Below are 25827 nucleotides of genomic sequence, written 5' to 3' on the forward strand. Positions count from 1 at the left end.
TAAATCCAACATTATAATTTGTACAACCTATATTCTTTGGTTATTTTTAGTCTCATTTTCGATAACTGATTCAGTTTTTCACTCATAAAACTTCATGTTTCATTGCTAGAAGGATCATTTTGAAGTATTATTCAGTGACATATTTTTGATGCCTGCCTATTGGTTAAATAATGTCATTGCTGCCTACAGCTTTCATTTTTGAGCGTCAAGTTAAACGCATATAATGGTGATGTTAACCTTTACCATAAACATCAGTGGTTTTATTTAATCTATAAACTGTTATGCCAGTACTGTGTTATTTGGATGTAACTTAACTAACTCAAAAGACTAAAGACTGAATCTTAGGATTAATAAAAATATGCAAATCATTTATCATTTATGTTGCGTGGGTGTTGAGATCCCGATCTTTTAATGATTAATCTTTCAGCTAACACTGAATGCATTAATGCAAGCTAAACAATAAGAGACAGAAAACACTCTTAATAACCTAAGAAACCCACCACATCTTGAATAACCTACCACAACTTCTTCCGTCATCATATTTTATAGGAAAGCCTAAATGCTTTCATACATGTGATTTGAATGACACGAGAGGGGATCTCTCTGCAAACTGTACAAATTTAGGATTAATATACAATTAAAAATATATTAATCCGTGGGTCCAAACAGTGTGCTTTGATCTGTACATATGACGGATCAATCAAGATCAATTACAGCTCTAATTTTTTACCCAAAGGGACAAATTCCTAATTGAGTTGTTTTAGGGGTGTGTGTTGTCAGTTTGGCCAAGAGATACCGATTCACAGGTCTAATATACTGATACACATGCGATTTCTTCCCCTGCAGAAAAGTACACTGACACGGTTCTGAAACTCATACAAATGTTTTGTTTGCTAGCATTAAATATTTAAGGCATGATCTGTAAAGCCCTGCCCTCTTCTGGAAAGAGGATGGGGAGAGCAGCAGCTCATTTGCATTTAAGCAGACACATAAGAACAACGGTTCTGCTTCTGTTTACAGAATATACAGTAAGAAAGGATTTGTGATGTATTTTGAGATGCGTTCTATGAACATATGATTCTTACATTGCATCTGGTAAAAAATTGGCATATTAGGACCCCTTAAAAAAATCACAATATCAAAAATCACTACTACCAACAACATCACTTATCTTGTCTGACAATGTGTTCATTAAAGATCGACTGATATATAGATTTACCAGTATTTTTTCTTGCATATACGACAAATTTTGCCATAATTGAATATGGGTTTGTAATATCAGATTTCCTGATAAACCAACAATATCTCACAGCAATTCATAACTTTTGGATTTAGTAGCTAAATCGTATGAATTCGTACAATCTCATTCGTAAAATTTTGCACAATTTGCTCCTACCCCAATGACGGTTGGGTTTAGTGGTGGAGTTTGGTGAGACGCTTCCTTTTAAAAAAACCTTACATTTCCAATTGACTGAACTTGAAATATGCAAATTAGCCCCTAAACTGACAAATGTAAAATAGTTACGTTTCCTCATGAGATCAGGCTGGATAAACTACACAATTAACGCACAAATTTGAGGTGTTACATCAATGCTTGATACGTAGTTCATGTTGCCTGGCTATAATATCCATCAAGGTTGTTTCATAAAATAACTTATCGTAAAATTAAATAATACAAACATAAATTAGCATGTTGGAAATAAAAGCACTGAATTTCATTCTCCGTTGTTTACACTTGACATTAGTCTCTCATTAGACTAGTGTTTACTAGCATGAGGGCGGGGCAACCCATCACTCACATGAGACTGACCAATCAAATCAAATCAAAACCCAATGGAAAAACCTAAATCTTGCAATACTGTTTTTCGCATTTATGAAACTGTCTCAATCTGATTTTCAACACAATAGTGAAGAAAACTTTTTTGCCAACTCAATAGTAACTCAAAAGATCATGATTCACACTCATTGAGTAATTGCATTATATATATTTTTTTATTTTACATTCTTTAGTAAATAAAACATTGAGCCGAAACCTTCATGGTTTTGTTTGCCGAAGAATGTGAAATAAAAACAAAACACATTGTAGCGGCTTTCCAATTGCCGCTATTGTTGGTAGAGCAAGCAAGTTTTGTATGCCTAAAGTAAGAGTACGTAGGCAAAATAGATGCAAATTAAAACGTCTTTATTTTCCAATCAACATAATTACTTCATCACTTTTCCTTAATCCATATGCACTTCTCTGTTACCTTAAGTTGTACTTTGAGTTGAGTTGCGCTACGGTATGCTACGTTACGGTCAAAAACTGTGTGCTTCATACCAACACTTTCTTCCTCCATGCAGTGAAGCCACAGTTATATAGTCTCCTACTGATACCTTGTAGCCAATCGCCAATAAACAATGTATGGCTCCTACACACATGATGACCTTTTGAGTTATTCTGTTTATAAGATCAACACACCAAAATCAAACAATGCAGGAGCAAAGTGCATAATTTATTATTCAATGTATCAGTGATAAATACAGTTAATGAGAATGAAAATTATGCATTGTCACCCACTTGATGTTTCACACTTGACCAAAATGTAAGTAAAACAATGACAGAATTTAATTTCTGAGTGAATTCATTTGACAATTAAAGAAATTATTACCTTGACCCATGTAAGCTCCAGTCAGAGCCTCTTTGGCAGTGCCGAAGCCCAGCTCTCTGCACACCACGCTGGCTGAAATACGGTCCCACAGGTGGTCAACCACGGTTCCCCACTTTCCCTCACGCAGAACCTCGACTCGGCCTTCTCCCAGACGCGGCCCTGCCTTCAGACGCACTGACAGCTATGAGTGAAGAAATGAAATTGATGAGGTTTCTTTCATGTAATCATATTTTCCCACTTCTGGCCTGGGTTTTAGCCACAACACACATTTAAGGACTACAATCTTCATATAAGTGGTCAACAAATATGGTTTGTTTAACATTGATTTATACATATTATCCCGTAAATGTAATTTATTCCAATGATGGAAAAGCTGGATTTTTTAGCATCATTTCTTCTAGATCTTTCTATATGCTGGTCTACTAATAAAGAAACATTTATGGTTAGCATCAATGGTAAAAACTTTTATGCTACTTATATATATATATATATATATATATATATATATATATATATATATATATATATATATATATATATATATATATATTTTTTTTTTTTTTTTTGTGGAAATCCTGATTGAAATATACTTTAGGTTGAATAAGTACAGTGTCTGGCAGATCATTTGGACTAATAATACACTACACACATTAGTTCATTGTTAAGTGTTTATAGCGAGTGTTTCTAGTGCTTTGCTTTACCAGCCGTGGTTTTGACCTAAGCCTTGTGTTTTTTGTTGTATGCTTTTTCGCAGCCTTACATTTAATTACTACAATTTGGATGACCAGTATGTTCCTATTTTACTCTTGTATTGACCATTGCTTGCCTGTAAGACTAGTCTTACAGTATTAAACTGCACTTGGATAATTACCTTTGTTGTCCCTCAATTCGCTCCCTCACACCTACCTTTCAAAGTGACAGTCTGTATTGTTAACATTTTTTAATGATTACTTGTTGAAATAAGACATTCATTGCTTTTAAGAAAAATAGATGGTGCAAAGATAAAAATCACTGCACACTAAAATGCTTTAACAATGCTAACTGCTTTGTGTAGAATAAAACAATATGCCCCAAAAAAGCCATGGATACATGAAGTACATGCAGGAGATTGTTATTGCAGAGCAAAGCTCAATAGGAAGGAAATAAAGGAAACAGCTGATAGAATATACACTAACTTCTGCATTATTCTGCCATAAGATGGCGACAAACAGTCAATAACGCAAATCTGACAGAGATGAAACCAGAAAAGAAAGCAGGGGTGCCCAAACTCAGTCCTGGAGGGCTGGTGTCCTGCAGAGTTTAGCTCCAACTTGCCTCAACAAACCTCCCAGGATGTTTCTAGCAAGCCCAGTAAGAGCTTTATTACCTGGCTCAGGTTTGTCTGATTGGGCTTAGAGGCAAACTATGCAAGACACCAACCCTCCAGGACAGAGTCTGAATCAACGTATTCCTTCACAAAAAGGCAACAAACAGCCAAAACTAGTCCAAAACCACACTGTGATAGACAAGCAGATGCATATGAATGTGTATGTAAATATATGAATATATGTAGATATAAATATATGAATGTATCCCTGACATTTAAGGCGATTCAAAACTTCCTGATCAGCCTGCATTATTTAACGGTTGTTGTCTTGGGATAACATACCTTTGAATGTTGCAAATGACCAGTCAATATTGAGTATTCCAGACAGCCGTGAAATAAAATGGTTTACTCCACTTTGTGTATAACAAAGCCCCTTAGCTGTTAGTAATTCACTGTATACTACAGATTCACGTGTTTACTAATTGCTGGGTTATTCAACTTTTGCAGCAAGGTCTCACAAAACAAAGCAAATTAAAAAGTTTCTAGAACTTACTATACTAGAACTTCTATGTTAAGCTGCTTTGACACAACCTACATTGTAAAAGTGTTATATAAATAAAGATGAATTGAGTTTCTCTGGCTCAGTATATTGATGGTTTAATGGTTGCCAACAGTCATGGGTATATGCTTGTAGAGCAATTTACAACAGCTTCTAATGCGTCTCAACCAATCGGAATCAAGAATCACTGTTTTATAATTGTGTTTTATAATTGTCTCTTAATAACAAATTTATAAATTTATCTAAAATACTTAAATGTCTCAAAGATTACCTGGACAGGATGAGGTGCCTGCGGTCTGCCAGAGGACATACGGGCAAACTGTGGTCCTGGGACACAGCGGGCCACAGCATAGCGACCATTCTTGCAGGGGGCGGGGCTTCGAGGGATTGATAGCTGGGTGTGGCACTCAGCCAGACTGGGCTCTGTGCCCAAACAATGAAGTTTCTCAACCCAGAATCCCTTCTTCTTAGCCATCTGACTCAATCTGGAAGACATCAAGACCAATAACACAGTACATTCAAGTGGCTTTGTTGTGTGTTTTGTGATAGTTGAGATTGAATGATGTGAAACTATGTTGAAAAACAAAAAGGAGAGATAAAAATAGATGATAATATTAGTACCGCATACTGTATCATCAAGAGTAAAAAAAAAAAACACAGCATCACTTTATTTTGATGGTGCCTTTAACACATTTTGTTGAATTTAAGTTACATTGCATCTACATGCCACACTGTAAAAAATTTTAAGCCAGTTCAACAAAAAAAATCTTAGTACTAATTTCCTTCTGTTTTTTCTTGTTTACTCAACTTTTGAAAACATCAGCTACACTGACTGAAAATAATTTGTCAGTGAAACAAAAAATGTCTAGTTGAGTCAACTTAACATTAGTAGTTTTCTGGAAACCTGCACCTGCAGCACAACAAATATTTTTAAGTTGTGCAAACTGAACATTTCTTGTCTGCAGGACTGAAATGACAGAAGTTGAGTGAACAAGAAAATACAAAAGGAAATTAGTACTAAGAAATTATATGTTACCAGAGCAAAAGTTGTGTTAACTGAACATTTCTTGTCTGGATGGCCTGAAATGACAGAAGTTGAGTGAACAAGAAAATACAAAAGGAAATTAGTACTAAGAAATTATATGTTACCAGAGCAAAAGTTGTGTTAACTGAACATTTCTTGTCTGGATGGCCAAAAATGACAGAAGTTGAGAGAACAAGAAAATACAAAAGGAAATTAGTACTAAGAAATTATATGTTATCCGAGCAAACACACATGGCTCTGTTTTTTTAAGTTGTGCTGACTGAACATTTCTTGTCTGAATGGTCTGAAACTACAGAAGTTGAATGAACCAAAAAAATACAATTGGAAATTAGTACTAATAAATAAAATGTTATCGGAGTAAACACACATGGCAAAAAAAGACATACATTCATTTTCTTGCAGTACTTCACTAAAGTACAAAAACAAGGTAGTGTATCTGTAAAAAACAAAAACAAAAAAAAAACAAACACTAAGTCAAATTAATCACATGAAAAGGAAACACAATTATATTAAATATATAACAATTACAGCACATCTCTAATTCTCAATAGGTTATAAGACTGTTAGGTTAGGGTTAGCGTGACTTGACATGAACTTGCAAAGTTTCTTATAGTCAGTTAAATGTCTGTTGAATGAGCAGTATTAGCAGATATTAAGCAGACAGTTTACAATTACTCAAATGAGAATTAATTGGCATGTTGTTACAATGCAATGTCAACAAAATGTGCAATAGGGACCATCAAAATAAAGTGTTACCAAAAACACAACTGTGCAGACAAGAGGTAAACGCTACTAACATTAGCTTACTGCATGTACTGAGTACTGTACACTCTGTCAAGTAACCTAAAAAATTGGTCCAGTGTTTCATTTTGAATGCATTCATCTAATTATTATACATTTCTTGTAGTGTGAATATGCCAAAAAGTGAGTAATTCTACTAGAGCTGTGGCAATAAATTGATTTGAGAAATCATTCTGCGTCAATTCTACCAGGAATTGATTCTGAGCTTACTTTTTTCAGAACAGATGGTGCTCTAGGCTAGTTTTTAGGCATGAACAAATGTTCATGAAGAAAAGCACTTGTGCATTTGACAAAGTCATGAACCGTAAGTGGTCAAATATACCTGAATTTAACTCAATATCACCTTGACTTTATGCCACTATGAAATAAATAGCTGACTATGAAAATAATTAATTTATACCACTATAAAATTATGAATGGTTATTTTAGTTTCAAGTTGTATTTTTTAAAGCATGCAGTGCTATTTGTTGGTAAAAAAAAATAAGCTCAGATCTAAGAAAATAATTCAGAAAATCTTAGAATCAATACAGAATCATATATGAATATGAATTATTAGCTTGCTGATGTTCACTCCAGTTTTATCTTTATTATCCTGATATTGTAGATTTTGGACTGAAGCAGCTAATAATAATTTACAATAATAAAGGGCAGAGGGTTGCTAAAGAACTACTAAGATATTTCAGCTGCAGTCTGGGCTTTCACTGCCTTTCTACACCTCCCTTTCTTCATGTGTTCTTTTTTTTCCCTGCATCATTTAATTATAACCTAATTGAGTTATAAATTACCTATAACTTAATTTTGTCCTCCACTATGTACTTGAGTATGCATAGAAATATTTACCTGGTTGTTGAATCCTTGACTTTTTTATCCCATATTTTCCTGTAAACAGAAATAAATTCATATATAAGTGTCAACAAAAGCTGAAAACTATGGAATTTATGGTGCTGTTTACCCAGACAGAAAAGCGAAAAATAGCAATATTATACTGGCAATATGACAATATAAATGTACAGAAACTAAAACCCCACATCAGTTTTTGTCATTAGAGGCAGTTATATGGTAAAAAAGCACTATTTCTAGACTGGTTCATTACCATTTGTGTCTTCAAGGTAATGCAGAAGTCAACACTTTAAACTAAGGTTTCTTCAGTTTACATTTCTATTATATCATCATAAAAATGTATGGCCCACAGACAAAGACATCAAAGCTCACACACATATGTTTTAGCTTAATCTACCACTGAATTGGCTTTCAAATATGTACGTTCTATAAACAGATATTTCCACTGGTTGGAGTCCCGGAATTGGCACAGCAAGAGTTCCTAAAAAACAAACTGAGACCAATTTACTCAGAATGAGAGAGGGAAAGAGAGAAAGAGAGAGGGAGAAAGAGAGAGCGATCCACCCAGAAACACCTGCCCTTTGATCCACCTGTCATCACAAAGAGACATTATTTTATCACCGTCATCATCACCATCTGTCCAGCTAGATGTGGTAGTTATTATAGATCTGGACTGGCAACCCACAATGATGTATGTTTAACTCACTACAGTGATTAAACCGAATTGTTTTATTTTCTGACTCCACATGCAAAAAGAATTTATTAAATGCAATTAAATGAGGACTTTCAAAATAGGTAATTAAATACAAATTTAATAGAGTCGTTCTCCTGGCTGAACCGTCTTAACAAATGAAATTTCATGAGAAAATATCAGTCAACCGAATAGAAACCAAAGTCAAATGCAGTGTGGAATCTCCAGTTTAACAAGCTCGTAAAATATCCTGGATGTTTCCACCATACCACAATCTGCAGCCTAGTGACATTTAAGTGACTCAAGACTACAGAATTAAAATTTAAAAAGTATGAGGATGGATAGACAGATATATAGATGTAACAATAGACGGATATGGAATTTGAATTTTATGGATGGATGGATGGATGGACGGGTGGACTTTGAATTTTGAGGACGGACGGACGGACAGACAGACAGATAGACGGATAGACGGATAGACAGATAGACGGACAGACGGATAGACAGACGGATAGACAGACGGACAGACAGACGGACAGACAGACGGACAGACAGACAGACAGACAGACAGACAGACAGACAGACAGACAGACAGACAGACAGACAGACAGACAGACAGACAGACAGACAGACAGACAGACAGACAGACAGACAGACAGACAGACAGACAGACAGACAGACAGACAGACAGACAGACAGACAGACAGACAGACAGACAGACAGACAGATAGATAGATAGATAGATAGATAGATAGATAGATAGATAGATAGATAGATAGATAGATAGATAGATAGATAGATAGATAGATAGATAGATAGATAGATAGAATTTGAATTTATGGATGGATGGATGGATGGATGGACTTTGAATTTTGAGGACGGACGGACAGACAGACAGTCAGACAGATAGACAGATGGATAGACAGACAGATAGACGGATAGACTGACAGATAAACAGACAGACACAGACAGACAGACAGACAGATAGACAGATAGATAGATAGATAGATAGATAGATAGATAGATAGATAGATAGATAGATAGATAGATAGATAGATAGATAGATAGATAGATAGATAGATAGATAGATAGATAGATAGATAGATAGATAGATAGATAGAATTTGAATTTATGGATGGATGGATGGATGGATGGATGGATGGATGGATGGATGGATGGATGGATGGATGGATGGATGGATGGATGGATGGATGGATGGATGGATGGATGGATGGATGGATGGATGGATGGATGGATGGATGGATGGATGGATGAAAATTATGGATGGGTGGGTGGATGGATGGATAGATATAACAATAGATAAACAGGACAGACAGACAGACAGAAAAAGAGGATGGATGGATGGATAGATAGATGGATGGATGGACGGATGGATGGATGGATAAATGAAAATTATGGATGGATGGGTGGATATAACAATAGATAAACAGGAAAGAAAGAAAAAGAGACTATATCAAATGTGGCGTCTCTATGAAGAGATACTTTAGATAATAATAGTTTGTTATTTTCCTTTTTATTTGTTCTTAGAGTTTCTGGCACTGAAGTACCCACCTGCTCATGTAATTAGGGCAAGAGTTCCACCCTTGGTTTACTGCTGAACCAAGAAAACTTAATGATAGAGAGGGCTGGTCTGTTTGGAGACAACAATCATGCCACTGTTTTAGGCATTAGTCTGTACACAACTCTTTCTCTCTCACTGCGTCCCAGAAAATATGCTGGTGAAGCTGAAGCAGTAGGGTACTCAAAACTGTGATATAGTGCGAGTACATCCTAAAAACAGCACAGTTTAAGGACAGTCTCTTCAACCTACAATAACACATATTTTAAGGGTGGAAGTTTTCATAAAAAAGTTTTTCTTTTCAATTTCAGGCACTTTTATTTGTACAAAAAGAGTACATATATCCTGGAAGCCTGCGCATTCTCTTATTAACCAATACTGAATTCTCACTCTTATAGATATTATGTGTCTCAGATTTTCCATCAGACTTTGGGCCCAAACATTGAAGGAACTTAATTGTCTCAATAAAGAAGACCCCTTCCCCCAACTCTCAGTCCCAGGCCATTTTTTTATATTGTTAGGTTCCCTGTTTGGGATTTTATGGGATCGTAGACCACTTTTAACATTGTCTTCAAATATCTCAATCTATTTTGTTTATTTACTTTTTTTTTTTTTTGGTTGTTAATGTTACCTTTAGTCAACCTTTAACACATTTTCTGTACTTTTTGGTGCAGGATTTGATTAATATCAACATTAATAAAACAGCATTTGAGATTGTAGGCTTTAGTTAGCAAAACTGTCCCTGAATGCCAACCCTAAACTTGATCATATTTGCTAAATCAAATGTTTCTCAATCAATGAACTCGAAATAAAAAGTGTAAAGCCTGTCAATAAATGACACAACTAAACATACAAACTCCATAATTATAGAAGGTGATTGAAAGTTTAAGGACAGAATCAGACTGTATAATGTATTTAATAGTAATAGTGCATTTACAGTAAAATAGTGTATCTAATTTCTTTAGATGATAATTTCGCATAAAGATATTTGAGTCTGAATTGTGGCTCAAGTCTTTTTATTTCCTCGGTGACACAGACAGAGTATGTCCTGCTGACACAGCAGCCAAAGGGCGCAGCCATAATTGTAATCTGCTTTTTCCTTACTTGCCAGAAACGTGGAAATCTTCTAAGTGGCCTAACATTTAATTACAACATCTTCAGAGAGGCGATCCAGAAGAGGCAGTGTCAGGGCGGGACGGCTCACCATCACTGAATGACTGTGAGAGGAGTCGCTCTTCAGTGAATCTGCCAAGTCTGGCGCTTATAGCAAAATGCACGAACTGCATGGTGAGGTCAGGTACTGGGCATGCTCACATACGAGAAAGAGCCAACTGGAGATTCCCTAGGATGGAAGCCACAAAAGCCACAGCAAGCACTAAAATCTGTAATTTAAGTTAAAATGGCGTCTTCGAATTTCTGTTTGTGGCTTGTCTTTTAAATCAGGAACAAACAAAAGTTTGCTTAAGTGTTGCTGTGACCTCCAGGACAGATTAGGATTCTGAGGGGGGGAAAAGGCACAAAGCCTAAAAAGATAACAAAAACCTGTCAGCTTTCTATGGAAACCTGTTCTTGACTGGTAAGAAAAAAAATCATGCATTAAGTTAAAATTCTGGTCTAAAACAAAAAATATGACTTACTATGTCAATACTCCACTGATAAAAATCTAAATTATTACTTACTAAATTAAAAATATGACTTTTAAAGAAAACAGAAATGTTTAAAGATATAATTTTGAGTTATCAAATCATAATATCAACTTTTTATTTTGTAATTTATTATTTAAATCATAATTTTGATTTGTTAAGTCATAATTTTGAGTTATAATTACATTTGTTTATCTCTTAATTTTGACCTAATAAGTCATAACGTCATAAATAATTGTCATAATGTTGACTTTAAGTAATAATTTCATTTTTTTATTCACATAATTTTAATTTAGTAAGTCACAATTTCGACAGTCAATTTTACTCTAGAAAAACTTAATTTTTACTTTATGAATCTTCTTTTTACCCTAAAAAAATCATAATTGTGACTTTTTGAGCCATAATTTTACTTTAGAAAATCCTTATTTTGACTGAGTCATAATTTCACTTTAGTAAATCAGAATTTTATCTTTGAGTCATAATTTTAACTTAGTAGATCATAATTTAAACTTTTTGGGTCAATTTCACTTTAGTCAATCATAATTTTGACTTCGGGTCATCATTTTAACTTAATAAATCATAATTTCGACATTCTGAGTCATAATTTCACCTTGGTAAATCATAATTTAGATTTTTTGAGTCATAATTTCGCCTTAGTAAATCATCATTTTGACTTTTAAGCAATAATTTTGGTTTTACTCATGACAAAAAACCATGACTTCTTCTTACACTGTAAAAAGTTCTTGTTGCCTACATTTTTTGTTAATTTAAACTTTTTAAGTCATCTCAACTTACTTCGGTCACTGCCAAACAAATGTTATATCAAACCTGACTAACTTATTGAAATAAGCTAAAGTAGCATAAAAAATATTTTGTTGTCGTGACTTGTTGACGGTCTTTCTTTTTCCTAGTGCACAAACAAAAGGAAATTGCTCAATGAACTGTTTATCAGAACACATTGTTCACTAGCATACACAGATCATGTGGAGAAAGCAAGTAGAACACTTTTAAAGCCCCAGTACAAACCTACAACTAAAAAAGCTTGTGGACCGCAGACCCATAAGATTAAGGTTGTGCTTTTTATAACGAGCACATGGGTCAACGCGACAGCAGAGCCAAAGCCCATTCAGACGATGGGAATGAAATAGTTGCGCTGTGACTGTGGTTCCTCAAAAAAATACCTCTGAGCCACAGCAGCCTTCTATAAGAGGAGCAAAGTAAGACAACAATGAAAGGGAAATGACAAATCAAAGAATAGCAGGTAGGAACTGTAATAACCTTGTAAACTATTTTAAACCCATTCATTTAACACATTGTGTGGTATTATTGCTTGGCACTTTATTGCTAAATACAAGCAAAAATAAAGGTACCAGAACTTTCACTGGAGCTGAATTTTTTTTTCAAAAGGTACACATATGTACATAAAGGCACCACATTTGTACCTCAAATATAATACCTAACATTTTTGGCTGAAAAAAAGCTGAAAACATGTAAACACTGACTTCCATGGTCAAAAATCAATACTACAGAAGTCAACAACTGGTTTCCAGCATTCTCCAAAATATATTGTTTTGTGTTTAATGACAGCATTATTGAGTGAACAATCCCTTTCACCTAGAGGGTTAGTATAGGAGAGGGAAGAAAATAAGTAGCAAGCTAGATAATGTACAGTAGATGGTAAGATAAATGGGTAGGTTGAATAAGTATACAGACAAATATTATAGCAGAGAAAATAAGAAGGGACAGACAGACACTAATTGTGCATATATGCTTATAAGCTCACAAATATGAGCACAAAATTGCTCCCAAAAAAAAAAAAAAAAACCGGTAAAAGCTTTTGAAATATGCTTATCCTGCATCCTGACCCTGCAAAAACACAAGAAGAATCTGCTGCCATTTTCACTGTAAGTTCAATGAATATTCTCTTTAAGACACAGCACGCAATCTTTATGAATGTCCTACAAGCAAAAGTCAACAGTAATCTGCTTTTTACACACGGCTGAAGCCAGAATTATTATTATATTTTCCTCTGATTTCTCTTGCAGAACACACACATTTCTAAACATAATGGTTTAAAAAAAACTTATTTCTAATAACCGATTTATTTTATCTTTGCCATGATGACAGTAAAAAATATTTGACTAGATGTTTTTCAAGACTCTTCAATACAGCTTAAAGTGACATTTAAAGGCTTAACTAGGTTAATTAGGCAAGTTAAGACAATTAGGCAAATCATTGTATAACAATGGTTTGTTCTGTAGACAATCTAATAAAAATATTGCTTAAGGGAGCTAATAATATTGACCATGAATTGGTTTAAAATAAATTAAAAACTGCTTTTATTCTAGTCAAAATAAAACTAATAAGACTTTCTCCAAAAGGGCTAATGGTTTTGACTTCATCTGTATTTAAAAGAGCTGACCAAGAAAGACAACACTGCGACAGTATGATACACAGTTCAGAGAAACTATCTTTGAGGAGGTTGGAGAAAGTCAAGGTTGGCAGTCTCAATAAAATCATTAAACAAACCTGAAACCCTTTCTCTAACTACAGACACTTTGAAGGCTTTAAACAGATGTCCCTTTCCAATAGCAATCAGCAAGGATATTAGACTTTTCACTTGGACCTAAGCGTTCAGAACAGACTGTTCATTTCAGAAACGCTGGGGTCTCGATAGCATCAGTAGAACTGAAAGATCTTTTAATCATTGGTTAAGTGCTTAGGTTTGTGAAAGGTGCCTGGAGAATGAAGATAAGGGTAACAGACGTGCCTTTTCAGCTAACAGAGGAGCTGAATCTTTCATTTCCACCACACGAAGAGACAAACATCTTTCTGCACTTAGACATGAACTTTGTCTAGAATATCATCATTATATCTTACTTTCACTCTGACGTGTTATCACTACATCCTGTGTGGTCCATCAAGAATACAAAACCAATGAATGAAAAGAAAAACGCAATGAAGAAAAAGACAAGATCCTTTGTCAAACTGTTTTTATCTGAAATAATTGCAATTATTTTAAATTTAAACCATCTCTGGACTAATATATATATATATATATATATATATAAAAAAAAAAATATATATATATATATATATATATATATATATATATATATATATATATATATATATATATATATATATATATATATATATATTTAAATATCTTGCTCAAAATTACTGTTTTTATTGTTTTATTTGATTAAATTAAATGTTGTAAGCATGAGGGACTTAATATATTTATTATATTAATTAAAATACACACCCTGACAAAAGTCTTGTCATCGATCCCAGAAGTAAGAGCAGCAATTAATAACTAAACTTCTAGATGATCATTTGGAAAAGTGTCAGAAGGTTGATATTTCTGATAATTTATCTGTTGAACTGCATCCAAATCATCACAAATACTGCAGAAGACCTTTTGAAACCCACATGGACCCAAGATTCTCACAGAAATCAGGCAAGTTTGTTGAAGGAAAAGTATAGTATAGGGGCCTGTGCGAGATCTGCAGAGTGGATGGCAACATCAACAGCCTGAGGAATTAAGACATTTGTGCTGCCCATTACTTTACAAACCACAAGAGACGGCAGATTCTTCAGCAGGATAGCGCTCCATCTCAAACTTCAGCCTTCACGTCAAAGTTCCAGAAAGCAAAGAAGGTCAAGGTACTACAGTATTGGCCAGCCAAGTCACCAGACATGAACATTATTGAGCATGTCTGGGGTAAGATGGAGGAGGCATTGAAGATGAATCCAAAGAATCTTGATGAACTCTGAGAGCCCTGCAAGAACACTTTCTTTGTCATTCCAGATGACTTTATTAAGTTATTTGAGTCATTGCAGAGATGTATTGATGCAGTCCTCCAATCTTATGGGAGTCAGACACAATATTCATTCTGTTTCCACTGCACCATGACTTTATATTCTATACCGTACATTATTTCTGTTCAGAGTCAAGACATTTGTATAAGCAAAGTCATTACTGTCCTAATTAAATAATTAAAAATTAAGACATGAACATATTTTATTTTGGTAAAATAAGTGTAATGTAGAGGCCTTTGCCTTTTATTTAAGCCACTTCTGACAACAAATGATCAAATAGAAGTCAGGTTACTATTTGTTGATCCAAAAACTTGCATAGGCGACAAGACTTTTGTCAGGTAGTGCATTAAATATTTTTTAATAATATAAAAATGTATTTTAATAATATTAATGTATTTTTAATAAATTGTTTTTAAATAATTTGCAGCCATATTATTGACTAATATGAAAATATTTATATGATTTATTTACAATATAGATTGTAAAGGAATATTTTCTGTCTTTTAGTTGATATATGAGAGACTTGCTTTGTTTACCAAACAAAGTGGATCTAATTGGATTTGCATTGTAAACATTGAATACAAGTTAAACAGGTATTACTTTTTATTTCATATATTAAGGTTTTAGTTGTGATACTCCTAAATTCATTCCGCATAAATCCGCAGATTTTTAAAAAATTCTGCACAAAAATAGAAAAAAAAGTCTGCAGATTTATCTGGCCCTTATTTACGAGTCATATTTGTTTTAAAGAAAATGATATATTCAGCATTTTTTATTAATCAAAGTCGACAGTAAATGAATATTGTAACAACATATATAAATATATTCTTAACTAACAATAAAATCCTAATTAAATATAATAAAATACATATCAAACATGTTTTAATGGGAACATGCCACACTAAAAATTTATTAAGAGAAATAAATTAATTTAGCATGTTTTTGATAGTTATACAGTATCATTTTTGCCATTTTCACACTAAATATTCAATTCAATAAATTCAAGATTTGCTTATGCAGTTGACGAAAAAATGTTTTTTCAGAAAGGTCACATTCAAAATATATTCAAACAGAATCCAGCTATTTAAATTCACAATACTTCACTTTTTGTGACTGTATTATTGATCACATAAAATGGTGTCTTGGTGTTTCTTTCAAAAACACACACACAAAGTCCTTATGTACCCTTCCTTAAAAAGAATGTGAAAACAAAACTGTATTTAATTGCACAGTTCTGCTACAAAGTCAACCAGACAGTCTTTTTTTCTATCCAAGTGGGAAGTTTTTGGCCAGAATAAGCTGCAGTCTGGAGAAGATTTTATGCTGTTAGTCAACAGTCTGGAAAGCCCTGCACTAACACAATGAAATTAAACAAAACTTGCATCAGCCAATAACAGTGAATTAGCACAAAACGCTGGGTTTTAATATAATGCTAATTATCTCAGGACCAAAACCTCAGAATCTGCTGCCAGTGCACATGCTGTGTTTCTCATCAGACATGCAGGACTCACTTGTAGGTGTTCATGTTGGGCTGCTCCGCGTCAGGAAAGCCAAGCATCCCACACACGACTCTGCTGCTGTTCAGACTCCAGCCTTTATCACACACCTGTCTCCATCTCCCAGCATGCTTTACTTCCACCACACCCTCAGTGATGAGGGCACGGCGCTTTGTAACCATGAGGACTGGCTTGAGACGGACTTCTTCAATCCTTACCCGACTGGCAGACTAGAAGAAAACCCAACATTTTGTCATTAGCTGCTTTTGGAGAGGGAAAAATCTTGAATTTAACATGGAATGCAAAAAAAGTACTGTGAAAGCATCCAAAAACATGCAAAACTCTACTCATGTGCTACATTTCAAGTCTTCAAAGCCATGCAGTACTATCAATTCAGGTTATAAACTGATTATATATGCAAACCTAAATGAAAAAAGGTTGGGACAGTATGGAAAACTCAAATAAACAAAAGGAAGAAGTGATTTCCGAATTTACTTTGACCTGTATTTCATTGCAGACAATATGAACACAAAATATTTCATGTTTTGTCTGGTTAACTTCATTTCATTTGTAAATATACATCCTTTCCTGTCATTCAGACCTGCCACACATTACAAAACAAGTTGGGACAGGAGAAATTTATGGCTAGTAATCAGGTAAATTGGTTCAATAATGATGTGATGTCAACAGGTGACTAATTCTTCATTCATTCGTTTTCTTGTCGGCTTAGTCCCTTTATTAATCTGGGGACGCCACAGCGGAATGAACCACCGTAACTAATTATGATTTATACAAAAGCAGCATCCCAGAAAGGTCTAGTCCTTTAGGAGCAAAGAAGGGCCAAGGATCACCAGCCATTTAATGTGTTCCTCATGACGTTTATTTATTTAATTACTTTTTAAATAAACACTTATTCCAATTTTGGTTCTTGCGACACACTTCCAAAAAGTTTGAACAGTACATTATTTACCAGTTTGTAATGTTGCCATTCCTTTTCAAAACACTTAAAAGATGTTTAGGAATTGAAGACACCAAGTGATGAAGTGTTTCAGGTGTAATTGTGTCTTAAGGTGAGCAACAGTACGGGGTTGTTGCATTGTGCGCTTTCTCTATTGGAAATAGGTCAGGACTGCAGGCAGGCCAGTCAAGTACTTGTATCCTCATCTTCCGCACTCAGTACTTGTCTTGTTGAAATACGTCCATTTCTCCCTAAAAAAAATACCTGAAATGCTGATTAATCTGACCACAGCGCACATTTCCACTGTGATCGTTCATACCGGATGCCTCCGAGCCCAGAGAAGTCGACAGTGCTTCTGGACACTGTTAACATAGGGATTCCATTTGGCAAAGTACAGTTTAAACTGGTTTGTTAAAGTAATCCTGAGCTCATGTAATGATGTCGCTTATAGATGAATGATGATTCTTTATGCAGTGCCACCTGAGGCATAGGAGATCATGGTTGTTCAGCTTGCGGTTGTTCAGCTTGCGAGGTCATGGTCATTTAGCCTGAACTTTTATGCACTGAAATTCCTCCAGATTCCTTAAAACTTTTAAATATGTTATGCACCATTAAAAGTAAAATGCACAAATGTCCTCCTATTTTGCTTTGAGGAACAATGTATTCAAACATTTTCTTGGTATTTGTTGGCAAACTAGCAATCCTCAGCCCATCTTAGGACTAGACCTTTCTTGGATGCTGCTTTTCTAAATCATAACTACAATCACCTGTTAACATCGCCTGTTTCAAATTACATCATTATTGAACCAATTTACCTGATTACTAGCCATAAATTGCTCCAGTCCCAACTTTTTTTTGTAATGTGTGGCAGGTCTGAATGACAGGAAAGGATGTATATTTACATATGAAATGAAGTTGACCAGACAAAACATGAAATATTTTGTGTTCATATTGTCTGCAACGAAATGGAAGTCAAAGTAAATTTGGAAATTGCTCCTTTTTTATTATTATTATTATTTGCATTTTTCACACTGTTCCAACTTTTTCTGATTTGGGGTTGTGGAAATCTATTGAAAACACCATTAATACCATTAGGAATATTATATAATATAAATATTATAGTAAGGGTTGATCATAATCATTTCTGACATCTGTTTACCGGATTAGGAAGTTGCTGTCTGGATAACTGATCCCATCTGGTTTGATCCTGTGAGTGTCCATTGCCCTGTCTGAGATGCGCAGGTGTCCTCGGGTTGGAGTAAATGTCCTGCCAGCGGTTGGACGTGACTGGGTTTGGTCTGAGTGCGATGGTGTGCCCTCTTCTGGAGACTCCAGGATATGTTTGATCCAGCCTTCTCTCTGGACTGCAGACCACCCCGAGATCCTCCGAGTGTTTGCAGTCATGAACGCCCCATCCGTTTGACCTGCAATCTCTCAGAGCTTTCTCCGTTCCTTCACATCTCACATTATCCATCCAAATGGGGCCTGAAAAGGGTTATAAAGCATCAGAAGGATGAATAAATCATCAGGTGTCTTAAAGAGGAAGTTCAGCCAAATATGAGAATTTGGTCATCATTTATTCAAGACTCGCTTCAGCACAAAAAGTGAATTAGATGTTTAAATGTCTAGAAGTGAATATATAAGTGCATTTCAAGTCTTTGTGTGACAAAAAGGCAAAAATTCAAGAAGTTATTTAGAGAAAAAGCTCTTTTAAGTCAGATCTTTTCAGTGAATTAGTTGAATCAATGGTTTGTTCGAGAATCCCAATGCAATTCTCAAGTTGGTTAACCTTCAAGGTAAAAATTCTTATGGTATTATCAATGTTTTTAGAAGATTTGGAAGTCATATAGACCACATTCATGCTATTGTATGTCATTTTTAAATGTAAAAGCATCAGTCTGAATTTTTTGTAAGTGAATTCGATGAGAAAATCAGTATTACATCTTATTCTGTTCACCAAACTAAAAGGTTTATTATTAAATGAGAATGAGTAAATAAAAATGTTTTTGCAACTGTTCGTTTAAGTGAGGCACTACCATCAGCTCCATAAATGTATCTTTTTAAGAAATCTTGCATAATAAATCAGCGCACAGCAATAAGCCTGCAGGCCAGACTTACACAATACAACTTAATATGGGAAAGAAGCGTCACCATCAAAAGCATTACAAAAGAGCTCTGGTGAAGCAGTCTGCAGGGTTTGTTTTAGTTTTAATGACAGTGTTGTCTTGCCAACTAAGTGTTATACATGCTTTGGGTTAGTGGCTGTCTTTATAGCTGCCTTAAAGTGAAATTACAGGGAGCGATTTGGGCGATGTAAAGAACAGTAGCTCTGTGCACTTGCACTAGTGAGAAACAGCTATTTAAAACAGCAGTGCGCCTTCATACTCAACTGCACTCACATAATCCACAGTTAAATGTGAAAATGACAGAGATTCAACACTTAAACCTCAGTGATTCAGGCAGTAATGAAAATCTGCTGTAAGAGCTTTTGCTAATATTTGCGTTATATGTAATTAATGTTCTCAGTCATTTCTATCTGAATGTTCTCTGAACGTTATTTCTTGATTGTATGAATGTTAAGGGAAAATTCTGTTTGATCATGCTGAAAACATAAAAACATTATTTATAAAAATAATTCTTGCTTTTTTTGTTGTTGTTGAATCAAATTTACTTTTCTAGTCATCTAAACTTACGTCAACCAAACTGATTAAAATATTAATTTAAAGTAATATCTGAAACCTGATTAAAATATTAAAATAAGTTGAAACAACAAAAATATTTGTTGTCTTGACTTTTTGTAATTCATTTGATTTAGTGTTTAGAACAGTGTGTTGATAGTAGGTTTTTCTATTTAATAAAAGTACATTCTTCGTACTAAAATGTGGAATATATAATATTAAAACTGAAAAATGTAAACAAATATTCTATTAATCTTACTGGAAGAGCTTTATTTGCATTATACAGTATTATAGTTGAAAACTACCAACTGACTTTCCAATTTAATTACATCTGAAAGTTCTTTTTTTAACACTGTCTTTGTTGATTTTAGTAGCTTTTAACATGTACAACAGAAATCAGAACCAAATAATAATAATAATAATAATAATAATAATAATAATAATAATAATAATAATAATAATAATAATAATAACAAATAAATAATAAAACAAAAAAATAGAAAAAAATGCAAGAAATACATAAAAATATTAATAAAAATATACAAACATATAAGTAAATGCATGTACTTACACATACAATATAAAGGTACATCATATAATAACCATGGTATATCAACAGCAGGTAATACAAATTATTCAGAGAAAAGATTTGTATCAGCTTCCTTCAGGAATCCTACAAATGGATCCCAATTTTTTTTACAGTTTTTTTTTTTTGGTTTCTCTACACTATAAAAATTTATTTTTCTAAAGTCAAACAACGGGCCAGTTCCTGCAAACATTGTCCAAAATGCGGGCTTTCTGCATTTTTCCAAAAACTAGCTATTATAAGTTTTGCATGTAATAAACTGAAAGTTAACAGTTTCTAATCTGAACTAGTTAAAGTGCTTGTAATAGGAAAAATGTTTAGAATACAAAGTTTTGGACATCTGGGTATATCCTGTTTTGATACTATGGATAAAGTTTAGAATTTTCCCCCAAAAATGTTCAACCAAAGGACACTTCCATAAACAATGAGAGTTCCTATCTCTTTTGTCTTTTTTTTTTTTTTTTTGGTTATATGAGTGATAGTTAACTCAAATTATATCATTATGTACTCACCCTCCACTGTTTTCTAAACCTGTTTTAGTTTCTTTCTTCTGTTGAACACAACAGCCGATATCCTATAATATGAATTATTTGAAAGCAGCAGACATTGACTTCTAGTGTATATCTGATCCTATATGAATGTAATTGGCAGCTGGTATCCAAAATCCCTTAGAATATTTTGAGTGTGAGTAAATGGTGTGGAGTTTTCAACGTTTAGGTGAACTATCCCTTTAAGGAAAAATTATACTTTTTACTTTACATTATAGAAACATTACATTTAAATATAATGTACGAACAGTCTGGAACTATTTTAATGTACCTCTAAATGCTCTATGAAGGTTGTGAAACTATAAACAAACATCCAGATAATTTTCTAAAGTTTTTTTTTATTATTTATTGTAAATTTAATCACATGGTAGACACTTTATTTCGAAGAGATTTCCTAAATAAGGACAAAAGAAGTAATTAAAGCAACAAAAGAACAACTATACACTGTAAGAAATATGTATTAATCAACAGTTTCTGTATTTTGTGATTCACAGGTGTGTTTTTTTTTTTGTTGTTGTTGTTTATTTACGATTGTGAATTGCATTATGGGATGTTGATCTCCGCTCTGTCGACTTTTGATGTTGAAAATTCAAATCTACAGTTTAACAAAGTGACTTTTATTAACATTTTAGTCGTTTAAAATAATGTAATGCATAAGAAGTAATATATAGAGAAATACGTCTGTAAAATAACAGAAAATGTACTGGTAGTTTATTACAAGGTTTTTTGTAGTGTAATATACAACACTAACACACAATATATCACTTTAAACTATTAAAAATGGTAATAAGTCACTTTTTTGAGGTTAAAAGTTGTTGGAAGAAAGATCAAGGACACAAATGCAATTCAAAGCATAAATATATAATATCTGATAAAAACATGAAATCACAAAAGACATTAAAAAAATACCTGTTAATTAGCAGTTTTAGTTTATATAACACAGAAAAGCGAGCATTGGCATTAAAAAGTCAGAGCAAGGTTTTCGTTAATAAAAAAAGTCAACAGAAAATGTTCAAAGTTTTGAGTGTTCCCTGAGCAGTAATCCTTAAAAAGACAGTACAGTGGTCCCTCGTTAATCCTGTGAGTTACGTTCTAAAATAACCCACAATAGGTGAAATCCACAAATCAGTCCGCTTTATTATCATACAATTATCATATATGTTTTAAGGCTGTAAAACCCCTCACTACACACTTTATACACTATTCTCACACAGGCATAAACATTTTTGCACTTTTCTCTCTCGTTTAAACATTCGTGTCACTTCTACCTTCCTTTAGCATGTCCAGAAGACAAATTTTTTGTGCAATGGTTAGTGTCTTCCTCCACTATTTGGGTGCTACCATGCGTGCCTTTGCCAGTGCAGAACGTTTCGCCGACATTGTGGGGTTTGTTGGGTAGAAAACTTGCAAACAGTACAGCAGTTTAGAGTCAAACTGCTAGCGATAGAAGATTTATGTCAATTTGGCAAGCTGAACGCATTCTGTACTGTACAGGTGACACGGCAGGGAGGAGATTGATTGACAATGGTCTAAGCCAATCAAGACACAGAAAACAATGCACTAATCAGGGCGCAGAACGCAATGCAAATCTTAAATTGCACAAAAAAATATCTGCAAAACTGCGAGGGATCGTGTTAGGGCGAGGGACCACTGTACAAATGAAAAAGCTACATATTGAAGACTGTCAACTCTTGGTCATTCATTTTTATGTTATGGAAAAGAAAAGCACTGACATTCTGATAAATATCTACCACACAATATTCATGTTTGGAACAAGTGAGAACATAATATCAGAATGTTATTTTTCCACACTATAGATTTGTGTTGGATCAACTTGAAGGAATTAAGTTAGCTTGTTAGTTTTTACAAATTTAAGTGGATTGAACATAAAACAATTAAGTTGTGCCAAAAAACTTTTAAAAAAAGTTCTTGTTTTAGCTTATTTTAAGTAGTTTGAACAAAGATCAAACTTTTTTTGAGTGTACAATTAATGCCTTTTGATGATGAAATGAACTCACCCTCTCCTTCTCCGTATCTGGCACTGTGAGCCCACGTGATGCCGCTTTGAAATCCCAGTTCTCTGCAAACCACATTAGCCAGTTTAATGTCGACCTCGTCGTCACATACAGTTCCCCATGTCCCGTTGTGCAAGACTTCGACACGTCCCTCGTTTTCTTGGTGGCCAATGCCTGCCAGTCGCACTTTGGCAGCAGGGGCACGTCTTGAGCGCCCTGATGATCCAGGACGAGCGTCCATACACATGAAGAGCAGCGCAAACAAAAGAATACACAGCGGACAGACCCGAATCATGACTGCACACCGATGAGGCTCTGGAGGACAAAATAATACAGCCTGATGTTATCATAGAAATAAGTCAAATAAACTAGATCATTAAGATAACCAGGGTGACACGGTGGCTCAGTGGTTTGGTCGTAGTGTATGTGTGTGAATGAGTGTGTATGAATGTTTCCCAGTACTGGGTTGCAGCTGGAAGGACATCTGCTGTGTAAAACTTATGCTGAATAAGTTGGCGGTTCATTCAGCTGTGGCAACCCCTAATAAATAAAGGGACTAAGCCGAAGGAAAATTTATAAATGAATTAAAATAACCTGGTATTCAGATGGTCATGTGATCTCAAAATGGCAGCACCCATAAGGTGACCCACAACATGTCACATGAAACAGCTTTTATTATGCTATTGAAATGGCTGCAGCTTAATCTGGATATATTTGACACTGAATATATTTTTATGTTTGTAAGTATTTTTGTTAGTAAGTTTTGTATGTATTTAAGAATGTTTTAAAGGGAATGTTAAAAAAAAATTATGCATACATACAATTATCAGGAAGACTTTTATTAACTGGCCAAAAGAAAAAATATATATAATTTTGTGTAAAGACCATCATGATTGATTTTTTTAATTTATATTTTTATTAAGATATATATATATATATATATAATAAAAAAAATTAAATTAGATAAGGAAAACGCAAAGTAAGAAATAAATTAATTAATTTAATTAAATATAAAATTATTAAATAAAAAATTTAATTAATTAATTAAGACAAATGCAAAATTAATAAAACAAATATTAATAATTAAATAAATATATAAATAAAATATATATACAATAAAAAATAAGACAAATGCAAAATAAAAAAAATAAGAAAAATAAAAATAAAAAAAATAAAAAATAAAGACAAAAAGCAAAATAAATAAAACAAACAAGTAAATAAATAAATATAATAAAATTGAAAATAAATAAATCAAAAAGACAAATCCAAAATAAATAAAATAAAAATACATAAAATAATAATAATAAATAAATTAAATAAATAATTTTTGTTTACAAAAAAATAAAAATTCTCGCCAAATTTTAGAGAGAAATACAATCCAGACATGCTTTTAGCCCTTTCTGAGAGTTTCACCCAACTTTTATGTTAAATTAGGATATGTGAATAGATGAAGGGAAAGTTAGTAATAAACTTGCTATAAGTCATACAGTATACATAAAAAAAACAAAAAGTCTGTGTATTCATAAACAGCATCATCATGATTTTATGAAACAAAACAATCAAAGCAATTATGTGATAGTATTTCATTTCACTAATGAGACACATTTATACAGAACAAATATATATCAACCTTAAAAGAAGCATGCAATAAAAAGGAAGAAAAGAGGGAGATAAGGAGTATGTTTATCAATACAATTATAAAATCAAGAGTTAAGAGTGAAGTTTGGCTCACCTGCAGCCGGCTGTAAGTCACGTCAGTCACAGACTGGAGGAAAATGAATGAAGGAGAGAGTTGAACATCAGCAGTGTGTGTGTGCCTGTGTGTGGCTCTCCTCCCCCTCCGTCTCTCTCCCTCCATCACTTCCACATCCCTCCCACACACTGCTCCATCTTCACCTCAACATGAAAAGTAACTTAAAGAACATGTATAGTAAAATAAGAGCTCAGATAAAACGTTTAATACAATTAAAATAAATTAGCATCTCATAATAATACAGTGCACTGAAAAAAAAATTATTAAATTTTTTTACATTATTTATTGCGGATTTACAAACTATTACCCAACCCAAATAAATAGTTTGTCACCATTTACTTAAAAAAAAAAATTGTAAATACAATAAAAAAAATTCAGCGAGTATATTATAAATTATGAGTGTAAAAAAAATTACTTTAATTTCTCTCAGCATTAATATCTACTTTTATTGGAAATATAATTATTTAATCTATATTCATAATTTGATTTATTAAGACAAAACATACATAATTTATTGAGATAAAATAGTAATGAATGAAATGTTAAATATATAACGAAATACCGTCTTATATAATATAAAAATCTGACTAAACATCATTGCCTTTTAATATTTATATGTAAATTTATTGGAAATGTAATTACAGAAAACATATTTAAAACTTGATAGTATAACTAGCCATAGGCTTAAAGTGCAACTTAATTAGGTTAACTGGGCAAGTTTATTTCATAATTTATTTCTATTTTCATAATTTAAGACAAAACATGAAGAATTTATTGATATAAAATAGTAATTAATAAATGTTAAATAAATATAGAAATATTTTCTATATAATATAAAAATCTGACTTAACACCTT

General features: G+C 33.4%; 1 protein-coding gene and 1 long non-coding RNA gene across 4 annotated transcripts in view; one reads left to right on the plus strand and one right to left on the minus strand.

Moving 5' to 3' along the window:
* Window positions 1-25512, minus strand: part of loxl4 (lysyl oxidase-like 4) — a 58374-nt gene extending 32862 nt beyond the window's left edge. For all 3 annotated transcript variants that reach the window (XM_087279698.1, XM_087279697.1, XM_087279696.1), the window contains exons 1-7: window positions 24951-25512; window positions 23222-23533; window positions 18551-18876; window positions 16449-16663; window positions 7200-7238; window positions 4785-4998; window positions 2649-2829 (exon numbers count right to left, since the gene is read on the minus strand). In XM_087279698.1, the coding sequence (XP_087135824.1) occupies window positions 2649-2829; window positions 4785-4998; window positions 7200-7238; window positions 16449-16663; window positions 18551-18876; window positions 23222-23513 (1267 nt within the window). In that variant the 5' untranslated portion in view covers window positions 23514-23533; window positions 24951-25512. The remainder of the gene's footprint in view (window positions 1-2648; window positions 2830-4784; window positions 4999-7199; window positions 7239-16448; window positions 16664-18550; window positions 18877-23221; window positions 23534-24950) is intronic.
* Window positions 3215-5786, plus strand: LOC147834270 (uncharacterized). The gene is made up of 2 exons (XR_015506363.1): window positions 3215-3919; window positions 4080-5786. It is a non-coding gene; the product is annotated as an uncharacterized LOC147834270 (long non-coding RNA).
* Window positions 25513-25827: the final 315 nt, after the last annotated feature.

This window comes from Danio rerio, chromosome 13 (genome assembly GCF_052040795.2).
Source record: "Danio rerio strain M-AB ecotype USA chromosome 13, GRCz13ab, whole genome shotgun sequence".
In the NCBI taxonomy this organism is placed as follows: Eukaryota; Metazoa; Chordata; class Actinopteri; order Cypriniformes; family Danionidae; genus Danio; species Danio rerio.